This window comes from Diaphorina citri, unplaced genomic scaffold (genome assembly GCF_000475195.1).
Source record: "Diaphorina citri unplaced genomic scaffold, Diaci psyllid genome assembly version 1.1 scaffold2044, whole genome shotgun sequence".
Classification (NCBI taxonomy): domain Eukaryota; kingdom Metazoa; phylum Arthropoda; class Insecta; order Hemiptera; family Psyllidae; genus Diaphorina; species Diaphorina citri.
Window position 1 is genome coordinate 21586 of NW_007379469.1, and position 25771 is coordinate 47356.

At 38.3% G+C, this 25771-nt stretch overlaps 1 protein-coding gene across 1 annotated transcript; it reads left to right on the plus strand.

The window, feature by feature from the left end:
* Positions 1–825: 825 nt before the first annotated feature.
* Positions 826–25771, plus strand: LOC103518022. Its single transcript, XM_026829934.1, has 4 exons — positions 826–977; positions 22762–22924; positions 24374–24464; positions 25711–25771. The coding sequence occupies exons 2-4, from the start codon at positions 22771–22773 to the stop codon at positions 25769–25771; spliced, it is 306 nt and encodes a 101-aa protein (XP_026685735.1). The 5' UTR covers positions 826–977; positions 22762–22770.

The window sequence follows — 25771 nt, forward strand, 5'->3', positions numbered from 1 at the left end:
AGAATAAACCTGAGTATGCGGACTCTTTAGAGGTGCTGCAGGTGAATTTTAGAGAAACTGGGGAGGTTGAAAATAATTTCCAGTATTACTCTTTCGTTTGAGGAAAATAACCCGTTTTCCTTATTCATCAAATCAACACAACAATGTACCTTATAATTTTCATTGTTATTATAGATGTTTTTTTTACTTCAAAGTTTGGTGGTTCGAGTCCTCGACAAGGCATAAAATTTAGCATAACATATTGACCTAGGAACGACATTTCTGGCCAAATTTCATGATTTTAACCCAAATATGTAGGTACCTATTGCAATTTTTTTCGTAATATAGACGATAGACGTCACGTCAAAAGTATTCTGATCACTAGAAATCTGATCACTCGTTACCTTAGCCTTCATAGGAGCTATCAGCAGTCTGATACGGTTTACGATCTGATGTCAACGCTCTCGCCATTTTCATTGGGTGTTCAAGTCTCCAAGATAGAAGATAGTACCTACACTTACTTATCATCATTATTAGGTAGGTATTGTGGATTTGTGGCTAATATCGTCGATCTTGTGATTAATCAGCTAATCGGCAATTGGAAGGGCAAATCAAGGTAAGCGCTGTTGAAATTTATGCATAAAATATTGACCTAGGAACGACATTTCTGGCCAAATTTCATGATTAACTCAAATACCTATGTAGGTATTGGATTTTTTTTTTTTCGTAATATAGACGATAGACGTCACGTCAAAAGAATTCTGATCACTAGAAATCTGATCACTCGTTACCTTAGCCTTCATAGGAGCTATCAGTAGTCTGATACGGTTTACGGTCTGATGTCAACGCTCTCGCCATTTTCATTGGGTGTTCAAGTCTCCAAGATAGATGATAGTACCTACACTTACTTATCATCGTTATTATTATTGTGGATTTGTGGCTAATATCGTCGATCTTGTGATTAATCAGCTAATCGGCAATTGGAAGGGCAAATCAAGGTAAGCGCGCGCTGTTGAACAATATTGTTTACGTGAAAATAATGTTTAGAAAAATGAAAATAATGGGTAAGAATAAGAACTTAGAAAAAAGATGAGTGTTTCACTGCCGCGCCGTTTTTATTTCGTAGCAATGAAACAATTGCTACATTAGACTCGTGTGGTCTGTGTCGTAGCATATCCATCCCGTAGTATGCCTCTCATCAGATGGGCTAGAAGAGACACAATACTTCCCATTTAGGTGCTGGGTCAACACGAGAACACCAGAATATTAGACTCGTGTGGTCTGTGTCGTAGCATGTCCATCCCGTAGTATGCCTCTCATCAAATGGGCGAGAAGAGACACAATACTTCCCATTTAGATGCTAGGTCAACACGAGAACACCAGAAAGTAACCCGTTGAAATATTTGCAATCGAAAAATGAGTACAAATTTTTGTCGATGGTGGGATCGAACCCGGCAACCCGGGAATATCTGCATGGCAAACAAGCGCTTTACCACTTGTTTGGTTTTACGTTAGTTCACAAAACCGTTCCCGATATAAGTGTTTGAAATCGTCTTCATTGATCTGAATCAATCGATTTCATCCGAATCCAATATCGAGAGTAGTTTTTTTTTTTTTAAGATGTTTGACAGAGGGAACTGTAACTGCTATGGTCTTATCGTCCCGAAATCGAAGAGAGAAGAAAGACAGGATAGGAGAAAGCCAGCCGTTCCGAGAATGAACATTATCCCATCAGGATAAAATCCGTTCCGGGCGGGAATCGAACCCGCGGCCTAGCGCTTACAAGGCAGACGCACTACCAACTAAGCTAACTAGGCTGGCATCGAGAGTAGTTCACAAGTCCATATGGAGCCGAAGTTCACGTGAATTTTATTTCAATTAGTTCCGAACGATTTGATTCAAATTGACCTGACAACCCAGAACCTAGCCTGTAGTCTGGGCAGACTGAATGAGTCAATAACATTTCGTGCTAGTTCCACCAATGACAAACTAGTTAGCCACGGGATCACGTGATGCTCTACTGATGAAAACAGTCAATGGTCAAATAGCTATGTGGGAATCGTGGGAAAAAAAGTTTTTTGACAACCCCCTAGGGCTGCCGTTGGGTCAAACTGTGAACTGCTGTCTGGAGTGTCTGGTTAAACGTTAAACTCCGTTAAACAAGTCCCTATGGCCTAGTGGGTATCACGCTAAGATTGCACGCGGGAGGTCCCAGGTTTGATTCCGGGCGAGGGCGAAGTCTTTCGGCTCTATGCTTGGAGTTCGAGGTGCACTGCCTCGTGAGGACAATTCAGTAGCTACATATGTGTACTTTAAGTCATTAGCGATTAGTGACGCGGCATTAGCAGTGTAAAAAGATTATTGAAATACGGAAATTGATTGCAAAGGAGGCACTTAGTAAATAATCGTAATGCTGTGATATCTACAAAAAGTTGTGCTCATGTGGGTTTTTGGCTATCACCCAAACACTTACATGAGTTTGTACCTATGTATTTATTAACAACATAATACCCATTTTTACTATGTTTTACCTACTCTACCAACACTCCTTTACGGCCCTAAGTAAATAAGTAAGTATAATGTACCTGCTTTGAATATTTGCGAGTTTGTAGGTACATTATCATAAATATACAATATACCTACCTCCTATTAGATGGATCTCATAAATATGTACCTACATAGGTACCTATCATTACGGCACGTGTCTATTTTGCTACTGAGTTACTGAGTCAGGAGATATCGAGATAATCAAATTAAATTTATGCATTGAATCCGCATGTGGATATTACCTATGTGTAACATAATATCTACTCCTATGTATTGTATAAGTACCTAGTATGTATTATGATTTTCTTGTTATGGAAACAACTGGAAGCCTTAAGAAGAAAAAGAAGAAGAAAAAGGAGGAGGCATATGAGGAAGAAGAAGAAGAAGAAGAGGAGAAGAAGAAGAAAAAGGAGGAGGCATATGAGGAAGAAGAAGGAGAAGAAGAAGAAGAAGAAGAAGAAGAAGAAGAGGAGGAGGAGGAGGAGAAGAAGAAGAAGAGGAGGAGGAGAAGAAGAAGAAGAGGAGGAGAAGAAGAAGAAGAAGAAGAAGAAGAAGAGGAGGAGGAGGGGGAGGAGAAGAAGAAGAGGAGGAGGAGGAGGAGAAGAAGAAGAAGAAGAGGAGGAGAAGAAGAAGAAGAAGAAGAGGAGGAGAAGAAGAAGAAGAAGAGGAGAAGAAGAAGAAGAAGAAGAAAAAGGGAGAGGAAAGAAAATAATATGATTCTATAGGTACCTATATTATTTTGCATTCCATGATTAAATTTTGTATTATTGACACATCCACTAGAGTTGATTAGAGACTAGATTACTTAAAGGACACACTTTCTTGTTGAAACTTACACCCATATTTATGAAAAAAATGCTGGCTCTTAAGTTCGTGCTAAGAATAGTCTCAAGGCATTTGATTGGTCAATTTTGACTTGAGACTGATCTAAGAACGATCATGAAGAAGAAGAGGAGGAAGAAGAAGAATTAATATGAATAGCTCATTCCTAAATGGAGTAATGGAGTAGATGAAATTTAGCTAAAACTCATACCAAAGTCTATTTCAGGTTTCATCTTCTCTCACATCATCTCTGCTATGACGACCATTGGTACCACATCTCACCTGTTGACTTTTGATCAGAACTGTTGATTATGTTGACTACTGATCCAAACTGTTGATTACAGCTGATTGATAGGTGATCAGTAGAATTCACACAATGCAGAGAGCTCGTGACTGCCACTTGACAACATTGGACAAATAAAACACTCTGGAAATGTGAAAATAGACTCGACCTCTTCAATCACGTACGATCACACAGGGTATTCCGGAATGTATGTTTCCAATGTCTTAAGTTCCCTACCTTACATACATAGTTTATCTAATAGATCAGTTGCGCTTACTTGGGTGAGGTTTCTAAGACAAAGAACAGAAAAAATGAGGAACTAGGGAATTTTTCTTTTTCTTCTACGACATGGATTATAAATTGACCCTCGATACCTACGAGTACCTAGCTATGACTACCAACAGATTATTTAATGCCCGCTTTATTGGTATAGGTAAGTTGGGTAAGTACTTCTAGTTTATTTTTGTCACTTTGCCAATATGATTTTATTGTTAGAATGCAAATAAGTACGTACGTTTTTCTTGGCATTTCTCAGATGCGCAATGATAGCTACAATAAATATCTATTTTATGTATACCTACCTATTATTTTATTTATGCATTCATGGCTTTGATTTCTAGTTTTTAGAACCTGTTCAAGAAATAAATATGATCCTAATATAAATCAGCTTGATTATGTACCTTACATTAACTCCACACACGAATGACACGAGACTTGCACACGGGAGGACCTGGGTTCAATTCCATCAGAGTAGAAGGTCCTTTTTTTCGGGTCTGTGCTTGAGGTGTGACCAAACATAGTCGAACGACCGTCGATCGACGAGGAGAAACTATGTTATCGAGCCAGTGTGGATAATGGACGGTTCAGTCGACAATGTGGACATCGATCGACTATGTGTGCAAACGCCTAGAGGGAGGAGAAAAAATCGAAGCGTGTTTATCAGGCTTTAGAATTGATTATAATTATGTAGAATTATATGATTCAGGAATTCGTTCAATCAGAATATTCTGGGGGCTTAAGTGCTCAAAGAATATTCTGCTTATTCTGGAAAAGACTGGCGCTTCTCCACAAAGAATCCATACCTATTAAACACTCCTAATTAAAATTTAATTATAACAAATTGTCAGACAGCTTCTTACGTAGATAGGAATAAAATTACGTAGGTATAGGTACAATTTACTCGAGTACATAAGGTCAGACATTTTTTTTTTTTTTTAATAAAATCAATAAATAAATACATAATAGCTTCAGGTTGACATCAGGTGTTCTGAATAATTATTAAGTTTTTAATCATGTTAATAGGTAATTATGTACGCTCGCATAACTGTAACTGCTGTGCCTATAAATTTTACTGACGTCACCTGAGTTGTGGTTCTTGTTTTTATTCCATTGACAAACAATAATAGGCCTCGATTGAAATTCTGATTAATGACTTTGTTTTGCTTATTTTTAGCCTTGTAGTGAAGGGAAAAGAATTTGAGACCAAACATGTATATGTCTGTCGGTAAAATTACATTACCTATTAAATGTAAATGCAGTTTCTTTGTGTTATTATGTCAAAACTTTGGTGCTCACTGCAGCATTGTAGGATTTTCCCAATATCTCGCAATAATCCTAAAATCCAATGTTTACCTACCATGCTGGCACCGGTCGCTATGCGCATTATATTACATATCTACTCATTTTCCTCACGAAGCTGAGTGGACCCCGCAACAGCCAGTCACGGTATCAATCATTTGCATGATACAAATTTCTTGACCCCGCCGGGAATCGAACCCGGGTCCGCTGAGTGGGCCCCACAACAGCCAGTCACGGGATCAATCATTTGCATGATACAAATTTCTTGACCCCGCCGGGAATCGAACCCGGGTCTCCCGCGCGTGCAACGCCAGCGCAGTGACCACTACGCCATGGGAGCTGACTACATTGCCTATTAGGTTTACGGTTTACCTAGGTACATACTCGTATTTACAAATATGTTACAATGAGTTGGTGTAAGGGTAAAACAACATTTATCTCGTACCTTATTACAAAGTAAACACAGGCAGAAATTACAACCAGATAGGTACCTAATACCTCTGTAATTTGTATTTATGTACCCATCTACCTACCTATTATGCAGGTAATATTATATTTCATGCTTTATTTTATTTTAGACAAAGGGAAATTGAAATTTTCAGCGCCGCAGGCGATTTTTTGAAAATTTATGTGTAGGCCCTTCAAGGCTGCCAACTTTTTGATTTTTTTTCACACGTCGCCGATTTTTTTGCGCCCCTTCAGCTCGTGCGCCCCTAGGCCATTGCCTAGTGGTAAATCCGACCCTGACAGTTAGGTAGGTATACCTACAATCTACATGCAGTGACGTCAAACGTCTATCAAAAAGTGCACCTAAATGGCAACAAAGCTCCATCATAATAAACTTAACCCGAACTTGTAACACGCGGCCATGCAATGATTAATTTTCTGATTAAATTCAAACATCACTCATTTGATTCATTGTTTTTCGTACTTTGACCCCTTATTGTGGACTTAGTAATTAGTGTACTATTAGTATTCTGATGTAAATAGCGAAATGTGGAACTTTCTAGATTTTCAAATTAAATTTCAGGATAAGGGGGAAAAATCAGTCAGCAATACAAATTTACAAGGGATGCAATATTTACAATGCCAAGTTTCTAAAGAATTGAAATTTGAACCAATACAAAATAGGTCGTCTCGTCGTGCAAAGACAGTCATATTAGGTAGGTGTAGGTACTATGTATTGTTGTTTTAAAATAAAGGACAAAGGGAAAAAAAATGTATGGCCTGCTGTATTGACAACTCAGGCATTTTCAATTTTCAGGACCAGTTGAAGGAAACTCAGTGGTAAAATTATCGGTAGATCGAAGATAAAATTTCACCTCTCTGTTTGAGATTCGAACCCTCTTACCGCGGTTTACCCTAACACCCTTTACATTTACATAAAGTAGGTATACTTCTACTACCTACATATATGTACTTCTAGGTGTTCCGCTTTTGGAAAATTACGAAAGGCACTTCAGATTTAGTAGTTTGAAGTGTTCAAGTTAATCCGTCATGTTTCAAAATAAATATTACCTACCTGTGAGATTCCAATATCATTTTCGTGACCTCAGCAATCAGCACTTGGAGCAGTTATAAGTGGAGGAATTTACGTCAGAACGTGATATTTAATGAGTAATACAATAATATCTAAATGAAGATTCTTATAAATTAATCAAGATTAGTTTCTTGTTTATACTGGTTTTAAACCTGGTAGGTATTAAGTATACAGAGAGCTAAAAAGAGCACTCCAATGACTAATTATCTTCCAGAAATCGAAGAGATGAGAGGAGTAGGTACAGGATAAGAGAAAGCTAGCCGTTCATAGAACAAACCCAACCTGTTTAGAATAAGTTCGTCCGGGGGAGGGAATCAAACCCGCTCCATGATTTGTCTTGGATTCAACCACCAACCTCCAGATCTGAAGTCCTCCACGCGAACCACTACACCACTGAGGATGATAAGCTACTCCAATGCATTATCTTTTGTACTTAAGAGTACTCCTAATTCCAAATATTCCATACTACTCACTACTGATTAGTTGTAAAGGTCAGTGAACTTGGTAGGTAAATACTAGGTACCTACTGAAGAGTACTCCTAATTCCAAATATTCCATACTACTCACTACTGATTAGTTGTAAAGGTCAGTGAACTTGGTAGGTAAATACTAGAGAAATAAATATAATATAATTTTCAACATCGGCTAAGATAAGTAATATGTTGTATTACCTATCTATTAGATTTATATTTAATTTATTTTAAATATGTACCTAATCTTTCATTAATTATTATTATTGTACTTTACTATGTAATCTTTCATGTAATTGTAATATTTTTACGTTTGAAAGAATAATAATAATAATAAAAAAAAAACTAGGTAGGTAGGTAATAATCGGATTGATCTTTTTGGAGGCTCGATCTTAAGAGCATTACACACGGCACGTCCATTTGGATCCCATCTTTTGTTCTTAGTCCAAATGGATATCAAATCTCATTTTAGTTCTTCATATTTAAAGTCCTCAAGTCAGATAAAGAAATCTACTCCTTTGACTACGTCTTTCCCGAGATAGATAAATAAATATAATATAAATTAAATAAATATAGTCTGTATACCTATGGAATATCTCCGGAGATAACACCCTCCCTTATGATAAAACACAGTACACCTGGCACATTCTGGTGGACACAAAACATACGAGATAACTCAGGAAGAGAGAGTAAAAAACGCAGTTGTAGGTACTAATTGGATTGATCTTTTTGGAGGCTCGATCTTAAGGGCATTACACACGGCACGTCCATTTGGATCCCATCCAGTGTCCTTAGTCCAAATGGATATCAAATCTCATTTTAGTTCTTTATATTTTTAAAGTCCTCAAGTCAGATAAAGAAATCTACTCCTTTGACTACGTCTTTCCCGAGATAGAGAAATAAATATAATATAAATTAAATAAAATATAGTCTGTATACCTATAGAGTATAGAATATCTCCGGGGATACATAACACCCTTTCTTATGATAAAACACAGTACACCTGGCACATTCTGGTGGACACAAAACATACGAGATAACTCAGGAAGAGAGAGTAAAAAACGCAGTTCCAAAAAAATATCCAAGTGCGTAACACACAAATGTCGTAAAGTTTTCTATAGGGGGGTTCGTAATTCATAAGGGTTGGGCAGGGCTGGAGCTGAGGGTCATGAAAACTATGCACGCACGCATCTCTGCGTGTTATTAGGGGGGTTCGTAATTCATAAGGGTTGGGCAGGGCTGGAGCTGAGGGTCATGAAAACTATGCACGCACGCATCTCTGCGTGTTATGTCAATAATATCTAAATGAAGATTCTTATAAATTAATCAAGATTAGTTTCTTGTTTATACTGGTTTGAAACCTGTAGGTATACAGAGAGCTAAAAAGAGCACTCCAATAACTATCTTCCAGAAATCGAAGAGAAGAGAGGAGTAGGTACAGGATAGGAGAAAGCTAGCCGTTCATAGAACAAACCTAACCTGTTTAGAATCAAACCCGCTCCATGATTTGTCTTGGATTCAACCACCAACCTCCAGATCTGAAGTCCTCCACGCGAACCACTACACCACTGAGGTTAAATATTCCTCGAAGTGCTCTTTATCTTTACGTGAAATTAGGGCGTAGGTAGGTAGGTACCTAATTTAAACTATTTCAAGTTTAAAGTCATGTCATACTTTTAAATTTACTTAAGTTCTGTGGTGCGATGGGTACTTATTAGTAGGTGTTACCCACTTGGTGTTGCTTTCAAAGGAAGTGAATTTACATAAAATTTTAACTCCGCAACCTCCCGGGCATTTAGGGGCCTCGCAAAGATATTTTCAGGTGCACCTCTGAGTAAACTTTTAGGCCTGTTTGTCCCTACACCTAAACCTCAGCATGGACATTTTGTGTACGAAAGACCCTGTGGGTCCGGGAGTCCAGGGTTTTCTCTGTGTAACACCATGGCCCTTGTTTATACTCGTATTCTCAGACCTTCAAATTTAAAATTTCAACACTCAGCCAGTTATGCACCTACAAATACCTTGCTGAATTCTGCAATAGTGTCATAGCCTACTTGCTATGCAAGTTAGTATCCTGCTCTTCATAACTAGACCCAGACAGCTATGTAGAGCAGGAAAAATGAGGACCAACGGAATTTTCTTTTCTTCTATGACTTCTAGATATCGAGATAAATCGATTTAAAAAAATACCGATAAATCGTGAACTTTGACGTCACAGCATACGCTCCCGTAGGCTATGACGACGTGGCCGGCGTGAACCCTTCCGGAATCTGGAAGAATTGAAAGAAAGGGTGGAAGAAGTCTGGCCTCTAGTACCAGAGGAGAAGATAAGGGCAGCCATCTTGCAGTGGAGGGCCAGGGTTCGGGCAGTCATTGATGAGAAGGGGGGACCCATGGTGCACAGATTCAAATAAATCTAAATAAGGTAAGAATTTCCAAAAAAAACGTACTCTTTTTTCAGTTTCCTATTCCATAAAAACTATTCGAGATATTTCAATGAAACTTTCAGGATACATCCAAAATATTGTTCTGTTCTTTGGTTTAAAATTTCAAAATAATCCGTCAACTAGAAAAAAAAAAGTTATTGAAAAAATAAGTGTTCGTTTTTTTTTAATCATCCGGTATATATAGATACCTACCTAACATACCTCTAGCACTTCGCACTTACTTAGACAAATAAATAGGTACATATTTTATTACCTATAATTTTCGCATTTCCGTGGGTTAGAAAGTATCAACTTAGATTAGAAAGGTTAGGTTTAGTACCTTGTGTGGTACTTTAGCTACCTACATAGAGTAATAAGTACGGTATAGATATTGTATATTAATTGTGGGAGTATAATTTATTATCTCTTTTTTCAATATAATTGTTGTTTGGTCTCAGTTACTTTGCTTGTTTAGGGGCGGTATGACTTATTGGAAGTTGGTCTTATCTCCCTTTCCTGAAACACCTCATATGTCGATGGCGAATCTTCACACAGTAGCTCCCTGATCTTATCTACCATCATCTGTCTGCATTCTCTGCATTCATCTCTACCCATGCTTTTCTGAGTATTGGTCTTTCTCTGGTTTTTGACTTCATTTCTGGATCCAGATCGGCGCATTGGTTTTGCCAGTTCATTGTTTGGTGATGGACATTCAGTCTCATTTTGTTTATTAATCGAATTAATTATCTCCTTTATATGATCATGCTTTCTCTGACGTATTTTGGTCATTTCTTTTTCAAAGTTTTGTGCCTTCCTCTGTAGAGCATTGCTAAGGTCTTTATAACATACTAGCTTGTCATGGAGCGCCTCACATCTCATCTGCTCTTTTTCCACACAGCGTTTCCATTGATTGCTTTGTGCATCTACTTCCATTATTTGTTTCCTCAAATTCTTAGCTGGTCGTTCCAATGTCTCTCGTACACACTCGATTTTCTTATAGCGTTGAAATGCTTCATCCAGCTCATTACATTTCTCTTCTAGTTCTGCTGATTTTTTGTTCAAACAGGCTTTCAGTTTGGTTAAGTTTGTCTTGAGATTCTGAATATTTGCCTCTGTTTCTCTGTTCCGATTACTGAGCTCTTCACCAGCATTATTCATCTCCTGACAAGTTCTCACCAAATCGTTCAGACATTTCTCATAGGACACAATCTTATCCTCGTACTTATTTATCTCTTTCTCCAGAGCATGATAGCAGTTGAGTAGACTATCATTCTTCTCACTCAGATGTCTGAGTTCAGCCTGGAACTTTTTGTACATGGCCTCTTTCTTCCTGATTTCATCTACATTAACTTTCTTATTTTGGCCGTGATGTCTCATTTCCTCCTTCAATAAGTACAGTTCGGATTCCAGTTCCTGTATATCCACCTGGAGAGGGGCTATTTCTGCTTTGAGAATGTTGATCTCATGTTCGATCACTCTGTTTTCACAAACAATTTCATTTCGGGCGTACACCATATCCCGAATATTCTTACATACGAAGTCTGCCATTGGAGATGTTGTTAATTCTGTTCTTGATGTATTGTCAAATTTTCTATTAGTTTCCCTTGTAGTTGAATTTGAATATGTGAGGATGTGTGATGTGTTTAGAAATTTTTGTTGTGTACCTATGTAAAAAATTTAGAGGTGTTGAAAAAAGCTGTGAACACTTTCTGTTCAAAATGTAAAATGGCCACTAATATTGAATCGTGCCTAATACCTACATAGGTAATGCACCTAGGTCATATAAATAAATTTAGCCACTGAACCAAAACTCAAATGGAGACTTTTTTAAAGAGGTTTGATAAATGAACTGTAACTGCTAAGGTCCTGTCGTCCCGAAAGCGGAGAAGGAAGACAAGATAGGAGAGAGCCAGCCGTTCTGAGAACGAACCGTATCCGTTCAGAATAAAATCCGCTCTGGGCGGAAATCGAACCCGCGGCATACAAGGTAGACGTACTACCAACTAAGCTAACTAGGCTGGCTATGAGACATTTATACACAATATGAAGTTCAAGTTAGATCAATTTCAACTGGTGGAGTCTCAAATGTCTCAACTCTCCAATTTTGGTGTTAATGTGAACTACTAAAGGGACTAATTTTACGGTCTAAACTATAGGTGCCTATTGACTAAAGTTATCTCAAATACCTAACTACCTACCTAATTTACGAACCTAAAATAAATATCAGAAATCAGAACACCAAAATGTTTATATTAAGGTTAACCTATTATATCAGGTAGGTACCTACCTAATTATTTATGTACATATAATTCTTGCAACTTTCTTCCTCTTTTTCGTGTCTTTCAAGAAGTTTAATTTTCACCCCTCCTCCTTCTCCTCTTCCTCCTCCTCCTCCTCCTCTTGCTTCTTCTTCATCTTCTTCTTCTTTCTTCTTCTTCTTCTTCTTCTTCTTCTTCTTCTTCTTCTTCTTCTTCTTCTTCTTCTTCTTCTTCTTCCTTCTTCTTATTCGTCTACTCCTGCTTCTTCTTCTTCTTCTTCTTCTTCTTCTTCTTCTTCTTCTTCTTCTTCTTCTTCTTCTTCTTCTTCTTCTCCTCTTCCTCCTCCCCCTCCCCTTTTTTACAAAGTGTAATTTTCACCCCTTCTTGTTCTTCTTCTTCTTCTTCTTCTTCTTCTTCTTCTTCTTCTTCTTCTTCTTCTTCTTCTTCTCCTCTTCCTCCTCCCCCTCCCCTTTTTTACAAAGTGTAATTTTCACCCCTTCTTGTTCTTCTTCTTCTTCTTCTTCTTCTTCCCTCAAAATTGTCTGCTGGTCGGGGCGAGAGGGTTGCAAAAACTTGGTCCGGGTGATCTGTTCAGCCTCTACTGAAGCTCCACACAGATTTTTCCCACCAGGCAAGCTCGATCTGAACAGATCACCTGATGGTTTTAGCTACAGCTTCTCTAAGAGCTAGGTATTTTAGTTAGGATACTTGTTGGTTGTGATAAAACATTGTAAATAAACTAAACCTGTATTTATAAAACCAGAAAACTCCCATGTGACTTTTCCTCCAGCTGGGACAGAATTAGAACACAATATCAATACTTGCATACCTAATACATACGTCACAGCATTTTTCATTGTAGACGCTCTTCTAGTCTCTTATCCTTCATGTCAGGACGGAAATGTATTAGCAAAGGATATCCGGATCATCAAGTAGGTATCTGACCAAGATCACTTTATCTTCAGAAAACTCCCATGTGACTTTTCCTCCAGCTGGGACAGAATTAGAACACAATATCAAAATACTTGCATACCTAATACATACGTCACAGCATTTTTCATTGTAAACGCTCTTCTTGTCTCTTATCCTTCATGTCAGGACGGAAATGTATTAGCAAAGGATATCCGGATCATCAAGTAGGTATCTGACCAAGATCACTTTAACTTCTCTTTATCACTTTATAACCAAAGTAGTCGCGTGATATCAGTAGGTAAATGGGAAGAAAAATGATCCACATACTTCACACAACCACTCACTGTAATTATAGAAGCAATAAAGCCAACCAATTACACTTATAATAATAGATGCGGATAATGGATTTAATAGATAATAGCTGCAGCAAATATGTTAAGTAATAATATAAGTTATATTATGTGTAAAAGAACGCGAAGTGCCACTTAACCCATCGGGTAAGTCAAGTTCATTAGTGCGAGGGCGGGTCTGCATTCGCTCTGGTCCAAGACCAAGCGTGTCCCGCGAGGACCGCAAGGGGTGAAAGTGTTTCCAGGTGGACACACCCAGATCAGAAATTTGACCTTAACTTTGGTCTTGCACAGAGATCTAGATCTACAGACCCGGAGAACCATTAGAATCAAGTTCAGGATCTTGAGTTCCTTGAGTGAAGTGTGAGCACGAGGGTGATTTATTCATGTGGTTCTGACGTTCTGATCAAAGATAGGAAATCAATCAAGTACCAATTATGTAAGTGGAAAATCCAGTGTTTTATCGCCTGTGGTTTATGGTTTTCTGACACTTTAGGATGATTGAAATAGATTTAGATTGAAAGTCGAATAAATTCGAATGATTAAAAATAGATTAGGGTCGAAAGGTATATTGGGCTCGAGAAGATTGGAACACATCACATGCCTTCAGGCACACCCCATTTGTCAACGGTTTAGGTTTTCCTTGCCCCTGGGATCAATTTAATTTGAAGAAAATCTGAGAGTATAACTTTTACTTCACGTCACACAGAGTGTCGATGGAAATAGAATGGAAATGGAAAGTCATAGATGTTAGTTATAGATGAATGTCAAATGCTAGAGGTACGTCTATTAAGAATTAAAGGTGGGGCTTGGATCGGGATAATGTCACTAGGGACTCGGTTATACGTATTAGGTACATCAATGACGCAAGGTTATATTCTGAAAGGGTTTTACCATCAGGGACTCGGTTATACGTATTAGGTACATCAATGACGCAAGGTTATATTCTGAAAGGGTTTTACCATCAATGAGAAATAGATCAAGCTGTAAGGGTATTAGTATAAGTCGTAAGTACTTTATTAGTACCTGATCAAAGTACGAGTATTAGCTACGTTACTGTTACGTTATTTTAGCTGAGGATCAGAAATAACTGTCTTAGGTATATTATGTATATGGATTTGGAACTAGAAGTATATACAGATACATAGATACTTACCTATCATTACCTATTTCCTTGCATTCCTCAAATCCACGTACCCCAAAGCAGACTCAAATGACATTATCTTCTGAAGTCTGAGCGACATTCCAGTCTATTTACCTACCTCCTCAGCATGTAAATTTCCGAGTTGGCAGGCCTCCCTGAGAAAAACATTAATTGTCGCACGAAACCTCGACCTCACGACCCCTAGAATAGGAATCCGACAGACCTCAAGCCTTGACCACTGACGCCTCTCATTAGTCTGGTTATGTTAATCAAAAAGTTCAAATTCATAATGTGTTAATCACACACGGAAGAAAGTCGCCGTATTTACAGTAGAAGTGGCCATTATGTCACCTCAAGCTGGAGATCCCAGGATCAATTCCCGGCAGAGTTGAAATTTTTCGTTTTATTAGTATTTGGGTTTCGGTTGTCACCACACCTCGTGAGAATCGTGAGGATACCTTAATTGTTGTCATTCTTTCTAAGGATCTTCCTACTTTTCTTTCTGCCTTCCTTTCTAAGAATCTTTCTGCCTTCCTTTCTAAGAATCTTTCTGCCTTCCTTTCTAAGAATCTTTCTGCCTTCCTTTCTAAGAATCTTTCTGCCTTCCTTTCTAAGAATCTTTCAAATAAACATCCCATTGTGCTTGAAACCAGATATGACCAAATTCAAAACGATTTGATTCTATTTTGTGTAGACAAGAATTTTATTCCCCTGACAAAACTGCCACTTGACGAAGATTATCGTGGGTAGTTTTGAATAGTTGATAACATAACTAGAATAGAATATAGTTGAAGACAATGAATATAGAATAAGAACTTGGAGTCCGGAAAGACAACTTACATAGATCATATTGAGATTTATACATATATGTACCTATGACAACTGAATAAATTGGTCATTTGGTGAGGTCTAATACGAGATTATGAATCATGTTAGTAGGATTGACTAGAATCAACAGGAGCACATACACCTACAATAATTAGGATATGGGAAAAGATACCAAGGGTTATATCATGTATTATACGGATTATAGCAATGGTTATACAAAGACAATTTAATTCACATAGACGTACCTACTATCAAACAGATTCAATTTAAAACTATAGGAAGAGATTCAAAATCAAACAAATAATGAAGTTATTCCTCTTGGATTAAAAAGCGAACTTTTAAAGAAAACCCTAAGGAAAACAAAATTTATCTATTTGAGAATGCAGGTGTGTCCTTTTTGATTATGCTAGAGAAAATTCAGAAAATTATAGGTAAATAACAAAAAAACATGTACATGGATAACTCTCTAAATAAAGAAATCAAAAATTTGAGATCTTCGCCAATCTTCAGGATTTCTTTCGTCATTGACTAGAAAATAAGATCTAATACCAAAGTATAGAAAGAAGAAAAATTAAAAAACCTAACATATACATACGAGTATATCATTATCATAGCTAACTTATGTTACTTATTGGCTATAAAAAATATATTCCTACACCTAACATGTATACCTATACAAATACACTGAAAAGTTCATTATTCATACCTGAGATGGGTTCAAATTTTAGAAAACAATTTTTATCATCGTACACAAGTTCTCCTCTTTCTCTCTTTCTTTCCTCCTTTCTTTTATCTTGGTTATCTCGAGCAAGTAGTGTGCGACGCCACGCCAGTGTTCACTCACTTACGATGTTCAAATACCAGAGCAGTTGAGAGGTAAAAAAAAAAAGAAAAAAAAACTGTATCACCTCGTGTATGCTTCATTACGGATCAGAATTTTGAGTTAGTGATCCAGTTGAATTTTAATAAGATCGCTGACCGTCATTTAATTGGATATTGCATCAGTGCACTTGTATACAAGAGGGAGAAAAAAATAATCCCGACCATCACACGCTCAGACCATCTGAAAGACCTCGGTCTGATGCTTTTCCCGCCACACACAAGTTCCAACGCCGACTGTCTGACAGAGCAGTCTGTCAGACAGTCTGAGATTGAGTGGCTGACCGACCCAAGATAGACCCCCAGATATAATACCTAGACAGGTAGTCTAGGTAACAAGGTATTACGAGTACCTTTTACCGACATTGGCACAGGTTTTTGGCAATGTCAATATTAGGACAGAGCACGAATAACCTAAAAAAAAACATGGTCTACTTACTATTTTACCATGATGGTACATGAACTTGTTGCAATTTCTGTTGGAAATAAGTTGGCATAGATGCAAGAATGATGATCAGACAATGAAGTCCTATGCCAGCCACTCAAGCTCAGACGAGACGGTCTGACAGACCTAATAGGTCGGAAGCTTTTTCCGCCACACACTTTCCTACAGTCTGACAGACTTGTCAGAAGGTCTGGGTGGCCGCCATTACCTACATTTTTTTCTTCTGACTCGTTATTTCATGGGATTTGAACTGCAGTCCTCTCGCCGGCTCTCGGTTATAATAATAGTGCTTATTTATAATACTGCTCGCATAGGACTGTAAATGAAATACCATAATAATAAAGATATAATTAAATATTATATTATTGATTAGCATGGATTAAAAATGACTAGAGCGTTATTAGGAAATGAAACAAAGAAAGTACCTGCATAGCTGAAATAGGCCAAGAAGTATTGGAACCAAAAGGAGTGTCGTTAAATTTGAAACAGAAGGGGTACAAAACAGGTCATAAAAATTCTACAGTCTAATTTGCAAGAGAGGATTCACCACTAAGATAATTAGTTTTACGTAAACTCTGCAAAATTGGTAATTTATTTGCCAACTTGGTAATGATAATGAAATCAGGACTATAGAACAGTTCATGTCGACAGAAGTTGCAAACATCAGAAAGATTTATTATACCCTAGTCTACTAAGTCTCAGGATCTAGCCACAGAAATTTGGTCCTGGAGTCCTGGAGCTATTCCTTGAAGCAAATCTTACTTCTGACGTCTTACTCCAAACTGCGTGCACGAAAAGAAATCGTCAAACCCTAATATAGGACAAGACGTCTTTTTTGCACGCGGAGTTAAGAGTCATTAATAAAACATTATAACCTCGGTGGATCATCTCTCTCACAGATGACACTGCAAAGTGTTTCTAGCTTGAGCAGATATGTAACTTCTGAAACCAGAGTCTAAAGGTAGAAAAACACTACTATCACGTCACGTGAGCTCATGGGGAGTCAGAAAGATGTAGTTTTAAAAGTTTTCCCATAATATTGTAGGTAATTTCGTTCAGGACAGCCACACTACTATCACGTGAGCTCACGTGAAATGATGGCTGTGTGTTTCCACCTTAAATGTCTCACCTCACCGTCCTACGTACATAGTCGAGCGGCATCCAACGAATTGTTCTGGTGATCCTTGAAGTGGGTGCGGAGCATTGCTGACGGCGGCGCGGCGACAGGGGAATTCATGCAGAAAATTCGTAGCTGTAAAAATAGACCCATTGAAATTGAAAGTTAAATTTCTACATCTATATTTAAAAATAGATCAATTGAAAGTTAAAATTGTACCTCGAAAGGAATGTTAGAAGGATTTGGAAGACGGCCAAAGACCCCAAAGGAAAGGTCAGAGAAAGAATGCACTTATTTCTGACGGCGGCGCGGCGACAGGGGAATTCATGCAGAAAATTCGTAGCTGTAAAAATAGACCCATTGCATTTGAAAGTTAAATTTCTACATCTATATTTAAAAATAGATCAATTGGAAGTTAAAATTGTACCTCGAAAGGAATGTTAGAAGGATTTGGAAGACGGCCAAAGACCCCAAAGGAAAGGTCAGAGAAAGAATGCACTGCAGTTTTCGTACATAGTGGTATCTCGTATTTTCTTTGACAAACCAAAGAATTTCCCATAAAGTTATATCGGAGGTGCGCTATCTAAATTTTCTTCGATTCTCTCATTCTGTAAGTACGACGCCGCAGGCACTTAGATATTAGGTGCTTGATGAAAGTTTTCGTGGAGTGAGGAGTTGAGGTCCCATCGAATTTGTAATGATTAAGTACTCGTATGGTCAAGGCTCAGGAATTAGATGGTGGCGTTCAAAGAAAACATTTTTGGAAATTACAAAGACGTGTACTCAAGTCCTTGGAATTTGGAAGGGTGGGGGTTTCAATCCAAAGATCTCGTGCGATGAAAGGGTCTCTTAACATGTACCTCGCGGTCATCCAACATGTAACCCGAAGTTCCCGAGGGCGATAAAAGCTCCTACAACATAAATCGCGAAGACAGTCAAGGACAAGCAGACAAGTTCAAGTTTTTGTTATACATTTTATTTTTCTCCACGACTCGCGACTCGGAATCTCAACAATAGCGAAGTACGAGGTTCAAATCCTGCCCGCGGCTACGAAATATGCACGCGTCATGATCTTATGGGCGATCTACATACATTATTCATTAACAATGGCTTTCACAGACAAAGCTCTTGGGCTTGTGTTGCCTCTTTGTAATTGTTTGGCAAATATTTAGGTAGATGATTGTCGGGATGGGTTGCCTCTCGTGCTGGGAGATCATGTTCCCAATCTGTCTATACTCACCTATCCTCTGTTTACGTATAGGTATATTGGTTATATGTTATCTTTGGTTTATGCAGAAGTTTCGACAGAAAGACGCGAGATAGAAATGGATGGAAAGTAGATTTTTTTAGAGGTTTGATAGAGGGAACTGAAACTACTAAGGTCTTATCGTCCCGAAAGCGAAGAGAGAAGGAAGCCAGTAGGTATAGGTAGAGGTTTGATAGAGGGAACTGAAACTACTAAGGTCTTATCGTCCCGAAAGCGAAGAGAGAAGGAAGCCAGTAGGTATAGGAGAAGCCAGCCCTTCCAAGAAGGAACCTTATCCGCTCAAGATAAAATCCGCCCCGGGCGGGAATCGAAAATCTGGACTTCGGATTTAGAGGTTGGTGGTTCGAGTCCAAGATGATGGAATCAGCGATCTACAGCTCGTTTTATGCTCTGTCTAATAGCTGATTCAATTTTTTGCCATCCCAAGTGGTATCAATGGTACCAAATTACCAATCTAAAATGAAATGTTGCTCAGCAAGAATTACCTTAAGTTAAAGTCTAGTTAAAGCATATAACATCTGTTGAAGAAATATCAGCAGAAAAAGGCGTAGGATAAATGGAAAACCTTGTGGCATTCTTCTTATCAAGCACTTGCAGAAGTTCCAAGCAATTAGAAACATGAATAAATATGTATAAAACAACCTACAAAGATGCATGCATAGGAGCACACCTGATACGAGTGTATATTCCAGAATGGAAAGTTACTTAATAAGTTTTCTTTGTACTTAATAGATAAGGACTATGTTCTTGTACTCTTGTTTATTATTGACAAAGAGTTCATCTTCCCATCTTTAGACAAGTTTTCCTCCTTGTAAGAGCAGCATGTAGAAGTTATTTATTATCAAGTGTTAACACTCCTATCCACTCATGCTTCGCCTGTCGGACAAACCTAAGTGTGTCAGACTCCCAGAACGTGTGTGGGGGAAAAACCTTCCGACTTCAGACAATCTGGTCCATTGTCTGAGTGATGGTCGCTCTTGAGGTGTGTCCACACATGGTCTACCGCCCGTCGATTGATGTCGACTGAACCGTCCACACTGAGCACACTGCCAGGACAACATAGTTTTACCTCGTCGATCGACGGCCGGGCCGGTCGACTATGTTTGGACACACCATTCCTGCACAAGAAAACGTAAAATTAAAACGAAAGTTTTCACATTTATAGTACCGTGTTCAGACTTTGACTCACAAATGCGAGCCAGACTCTTACTCGTAACATGTTAGTACTATAGATAGTAGATACCTACCTAATATACAATGTGTAAATGACATAGAACATAACATAGGTCTGACTTGATTACTGAAAACGGATCGTAAATCAATCACAGGGCGAAATGCAGGACAGGAAAAACTAGTACCTAATGCTTTGTTTATAATTAACCGACTTCATATCAGCAGCCTGCTATCTCATAACTAGCAGCAAAAACGCATAACTATCAGCAAAAGCGCAGGCTTTTAAATTTAGCCACTTTCCTGGGAGACGGGATTGACTGATTTATATTCGAATCGCCTCGGAGGCGTCCATAAAAATCGCTCGAAACCGTAAAGTGGTCGACCTTGTCCGGTTTCCAACGTCTAGGAAATTCGATCCGATTTTTTTGTTCCTTCTCCGATATTCGTCAGGAGGGTAACACTGAGCTTGGAGAAGACGCGAGACAGAAATAGACTTTAAATAGGGTAAGTGTACCATTTATTCGCCCACCTAAAAAAACGTACCATTTATTGGCCCACCTGTACCATACGCCACATAAGTCTGAACTGGACGAAATTTTTCAAGATCCAAATCCATCAAAAGAAAGGGCTTAAATACTGCTATCGAACCAGTGCTATTCAAAAAATGTAGTCATAAAAACAAAAATTAGAAAAATAAATGTGGGCAGGTGGGCCAATAAATGGTACGTTTTTTAGGTGGGCGAGTAATATAAGTAATTACCCTATCTCACACAGGAGATTGAAAATGTTGTGCGTACGATTTTTCAATTAAAAGAAGGTTGAAAGAGAAGGTTTGGAAATGATCTTTATTCAAGGAAAAAAGATCGTTTTAGGTTGTGACAAATATTATCTAATAACATGAATAAAACAAAAGTTACCAAAAGTAAGTACAATTATTTACGGGGGACAACACACTGTAAAAACAAAATCAAAATCAAATCAAATCATGTTATCTTTGTGGTAAAGCAGAGAGCTTTCTCACAACTTTGTGGGTATCACAGTATTACAAGTCTTTCATTAAATGAATATGATGATTGAGTAAATTTTACTCAATCATCATATTTATTATCGCTCGTCCCTTCGACTTGTAATGCCGCCACTGGTCACTACTCGATTTAAGTAGCTACTCAATTGTCCTCACGAGGCTGAGTGCACACCGAACTCCAAGCACAGAGCCGAAAAAAACCTCGCCACCGCCGGGAACCGAACCCGGACCTCCTGCGTGCAAGCCTAGCGTGATGCAAGCAAACAGTGATACCCACTCGGGCACGGAGGTTGCCGGTATTACCGGTATAAACAAAATTGTAAGAACTAAAACATTTAACCCTAAAGAAAGTCGGTCTCAGTACCTGTACAGAATATAGTGAACCAGAAATAACTACCACAAACAAAGAGTAGTAAAAAAAGTCGAATGGTACAAAAATAAAAGTAAAAATTTATGGACCTAAACAGCTAGAGTATAAAAATTTGAACTGTAAGGTTTTTGTACTTGAGTTCGAATATCGGATATCTTGATAGGGGAAGTACCTAAGTCGGCCGAAAATTCATGCAACCAAAAAACAAAAGCTCTAATAATCATGCATGTTTTTTCAGAGGTTTGATAGAGGGATCAGGGGTCTTATCATTCCAGAATCTAAGAGAGAAGGAGGACAGGATAGGAGAAAGTCAGCCGTTCCGAGAACAAACCTTATCTGTTTAGGATAAAATTTGTCCCGGACCGGAATCAAACCTGCGAACTAGCGTTTACAAGGCAGTCCAAGCGAACCAGACTTCAGACAAAATTCAGTGGATATTAGCATACTCGTAGATACCTAATTATTCTTATGTTAAGCGCAGGTTTTATTTTGGTGCCATTTACTATTGCTCATATATCAAAACTCGACCCTCGGATTTTGAACTACCTAAGGTACCTATATGTTTTTCTATTAAAAAAACATCCGTATATCCTTGCGTACGTACAGACCATCGGCTAAAAAACCACTTTTTTGGAATCAGGGGACCCCAAAACGGATATTTCCAACCAGTTCCCGATTTTGAAAATTTGGACCGATTGCAATACTTTCTCATTACCTTGTATAGGTTCCCTATACGTAAGGGTAATAGAAAGTAACATTTTGAGCTATATTAGCTATAGTTTAGGTTCATTATAATTATAATGTTGAGTTGTTGAGCATTTTAGCTATTTTGTTTTAGGTACTGGCATTTTTCAGATTTATTCAGATCTAACTGGTTTTTGCAAATGGCTAGTCAATAGAGCTGGATTTTTTTTTGCCCATTTCTAGTATTGTATTCGTTGTCGAGATGTGGAGTCGTTCAGATATTTTCTTAAACCCTCGGAGTTTACAGTCAATTATTTGATTTCTTTTTAGATGGTTTAATCTCTTTAATCTGTTCATTTAAAACTGAGAGTTTGATGACTCATATTATGTTCCAGATAATGGGCAGTTTTTTTACTTTCCTTACCTATTTTGTGATTACCTACCTACCTACTCAGTTAGGGTTAGATCGTTTCTAGTGTGTTTTGCATAGCAGTTCTTCAACATTTTCACCAAGTTTATTGTGCAATTCTAACAAATCTTACCCATCCTATGTAGAAACTCACAGAAAGTTTACTAGTATAGAAACTTAGAAACACCTAGCCATGTTGTTTCACTGTTTCGTCGAGCTCGCTCCCGTGATAGTTCACCAGCCTGTTTCATTTCAGATCTTCCCCATGGACAAGGTCACTTATTTGGGTATGCAGCAACATATGGCTCACCTGCAGCATCAGCAGCATATGAATAAGGGTCTCTCGCATTATATTCCTACGCTCAAAGTACCCCAAGTCCTGAGCAGCAATGGGCAGCATCTGTTGGACAATCCACTGGGTGAGTAGACTCAAGGAGAGGTCAAGCGGGAGGGTAAAACTAACAATTTTGGAGACGGAAACAATCAACAAAATTTATTGACGGACTGCCCAAAGTTTGGGTTGCCAAAACGACACAGCATACTTTTCAGACAAAATTGTTACAGTTAAACCTGCCTCGGTGGTGTAGTGGTCAAGGCGCTCGCCTGGTAAACAGGAGGGCGTGGGTTCAATCCCAGCCGAGGTATGGAATTTTATCCTCATATAATTTGAGAATTTGACCACAATAATAGTAGTAGCCTACTGCTGGAGTAAAGGGACTTTTCAGTCCTATGCGAGCAGTATAAATAAGCACTATTATTACTATTACTTTGTCACCCCGGGGGTTAGAGCTTTGATAGAGGGAACTGTAACTGCTAAGGTCTTATCGTCCCGAAAGCGAAGGTTTGATAGAGGAATACGTAGGTCAATAGAGGGATCTTCATTTGAGGGATTTTCATTTATTTTACTTCTAATTTACCTATCAATAAAATAAAAGTTTAAAAGTTCATTTAATATACCCATAAATTTAATCAAAATCTGATAAATGGACAGTTACGGCGAAGCAGATAGGTAAACTAAAAATATTTCTTAGTTCTATTCTATTCTATTATAGGACTGGTTGCTCCTCTCCCAAGAGAGTATGCAATTAACACTGCGACCTCTGTAGATCTATTGTGACCAGTATTTTTTCCCCTGCCCAAGCTGCTATACCCTGGCCTTGATGGAACCTAGAAGTACCCTCACTGGTATATTTCAACCTCCCCAGTTTCTCTAAAATTAACCTGCAGCACCTCTAAAGAGTCCGCATACTCAGGTTTATTCCAGAGAAAAGCTGTGAGTCCATAGACTATCCCATTAAGAGGATACCAAGAGGTGTCATCAAGGCCAGAGAGCTAGCTAAGGGCCCCTAAATTGTAGGGGTCAGATGAGGGATATTCAGGTACATAATTATGTCGTTGTACCCAACTTCCTGAGACGGACTTGACCATAGTCCCATTCAGGTACCCTCACTGTGCATATCACTTTACTTTTGTGAGTCGAAGGTTCCCGGTTTATTTTGAGCAGAGTCCAAAATATTTTTACTTTCGTATTTGTATTTGATTTTGAGATAATCGCAACGCAAACTCATAGGTTCTGTTATGTCCACAAATTGCGCCGAGGCTCTTCACCGCTAATAAAATTCTCGATTTGATTTCAAAGTTTCACCACGATAAAAATAATAAAATTTACGATTTGATTTTGATGCGCCAGGGGGACCACACATCATGGATCCTGCCACCAGTTTACAGAACTTCCCCATGATGCCGACCTCAGTGAATGATAGTCTGCGGCCTCTTACTTGGTAAGTTAACTCGTGATTCTCGATTTGATTTCAAAGTTTCACCACGATAAAAATAATAAAATTTACGATTTGATTTTGATCCGCCAGGGGGACCACACATCATGGATCCCGCCACCAGTTTACAGAACTTCCCCATGATGCCGACCTCAGTGAATGATAGTCTGCGGCCTCTTACTTGGTAAGTTAACTCGTGATGGCCATAATAGGTCTCTTTTTTCGATAAGGCGATTTAAAAAATTTAGATCCCTTAAAAATGGGTTCCCTTTGAAAATAAAGAAATACGCCATAATAGGTCTCTTTTTTCGATAAGGCGATTTAAAAAATTTAGATCCCTTAAAAATGGGTTCCCTTTGAAAATAAAGAAATACGTGTTTTCGGATCGTACAAAAATAAAAGTAAGTATAAATTTATGAACCTAATATTATTTATACTGCGTACCTACCTAAATACCTATGTAGGCGTGTAGATACAGAGTGTAAAATTCCTTTCAGAAACTGTTCCAAGTTTATTTTTCGGCACGGGTTTCACTCACTACTGGGTATTTGTTGTTTGCAGTCCTCTCGCCGGCTCTCGGTTATAATAATAGTGCTTATTTATAATACTGCTCGCATAGGACTGAAAAGTCCCTTTACTCCAGCAGTAGGCTACTACTATTATTGTGGTCAAATTCTCAAATTATATTGAAGATAAAATTCCATACCTCGGCTGGGATTGAACCCACGCCCTCCTGTTTACCAGACGAGCGCCTTGACCACTACACCACTAAAATTCCATACCTCGGCTGGGATTGAACCCACGCCCTCCTGTTTACCAGGCGAGCGCCTTGACCACTACACCACCAGGTGACTGCAGTCCTCTCGCCGGCTCTCGGTTATGAATCCAACAGGTCCCAAACCCCATGGAGCCCAAAAAATCATCCAATTAATTTCATGTATTTGCTGAAAGCATGTCCGAGTATCTCTAGGTATCTACTAAATTTTATCGAAATTGATTAAATCAAGAAGTTATCGTGGAACAAACAAACAAACAAAAGGCAAAATATTCAAGTTAAAACTTGGACTTTACTTCGCTCAGTTAAGAGGGTGTGTAAATGTGACCATTTGCTCGTATAGTTAACAGATAAATACTTATGGCTTATTGATAGCTAATTAATAGATCTATTGATTACACAGGTATTAGGTGTATAAATATTATTAAATATTATCTACATACATAAATGTCAAGAGATTACATAAATGTAAATCATTTAACATTAATTGTATTAGACTGGGCGCCTATTGACGTTCGCGGGGGTGGAAAAATCAAGGGAGAAACGATAGAAAACTGGAATTTGTGATGAAATAGGTAATTAGAGTAGAAATCATTTATTGATACAGTAAGGACTGTAGATGAAGTACAGTTGTATTTTCTGAAGCTCGTTTCAGTTGTTTTAGCGCCTATATAGCGCCTGTACAAAACCATGGGATATCCAAGATGGCGGAATAA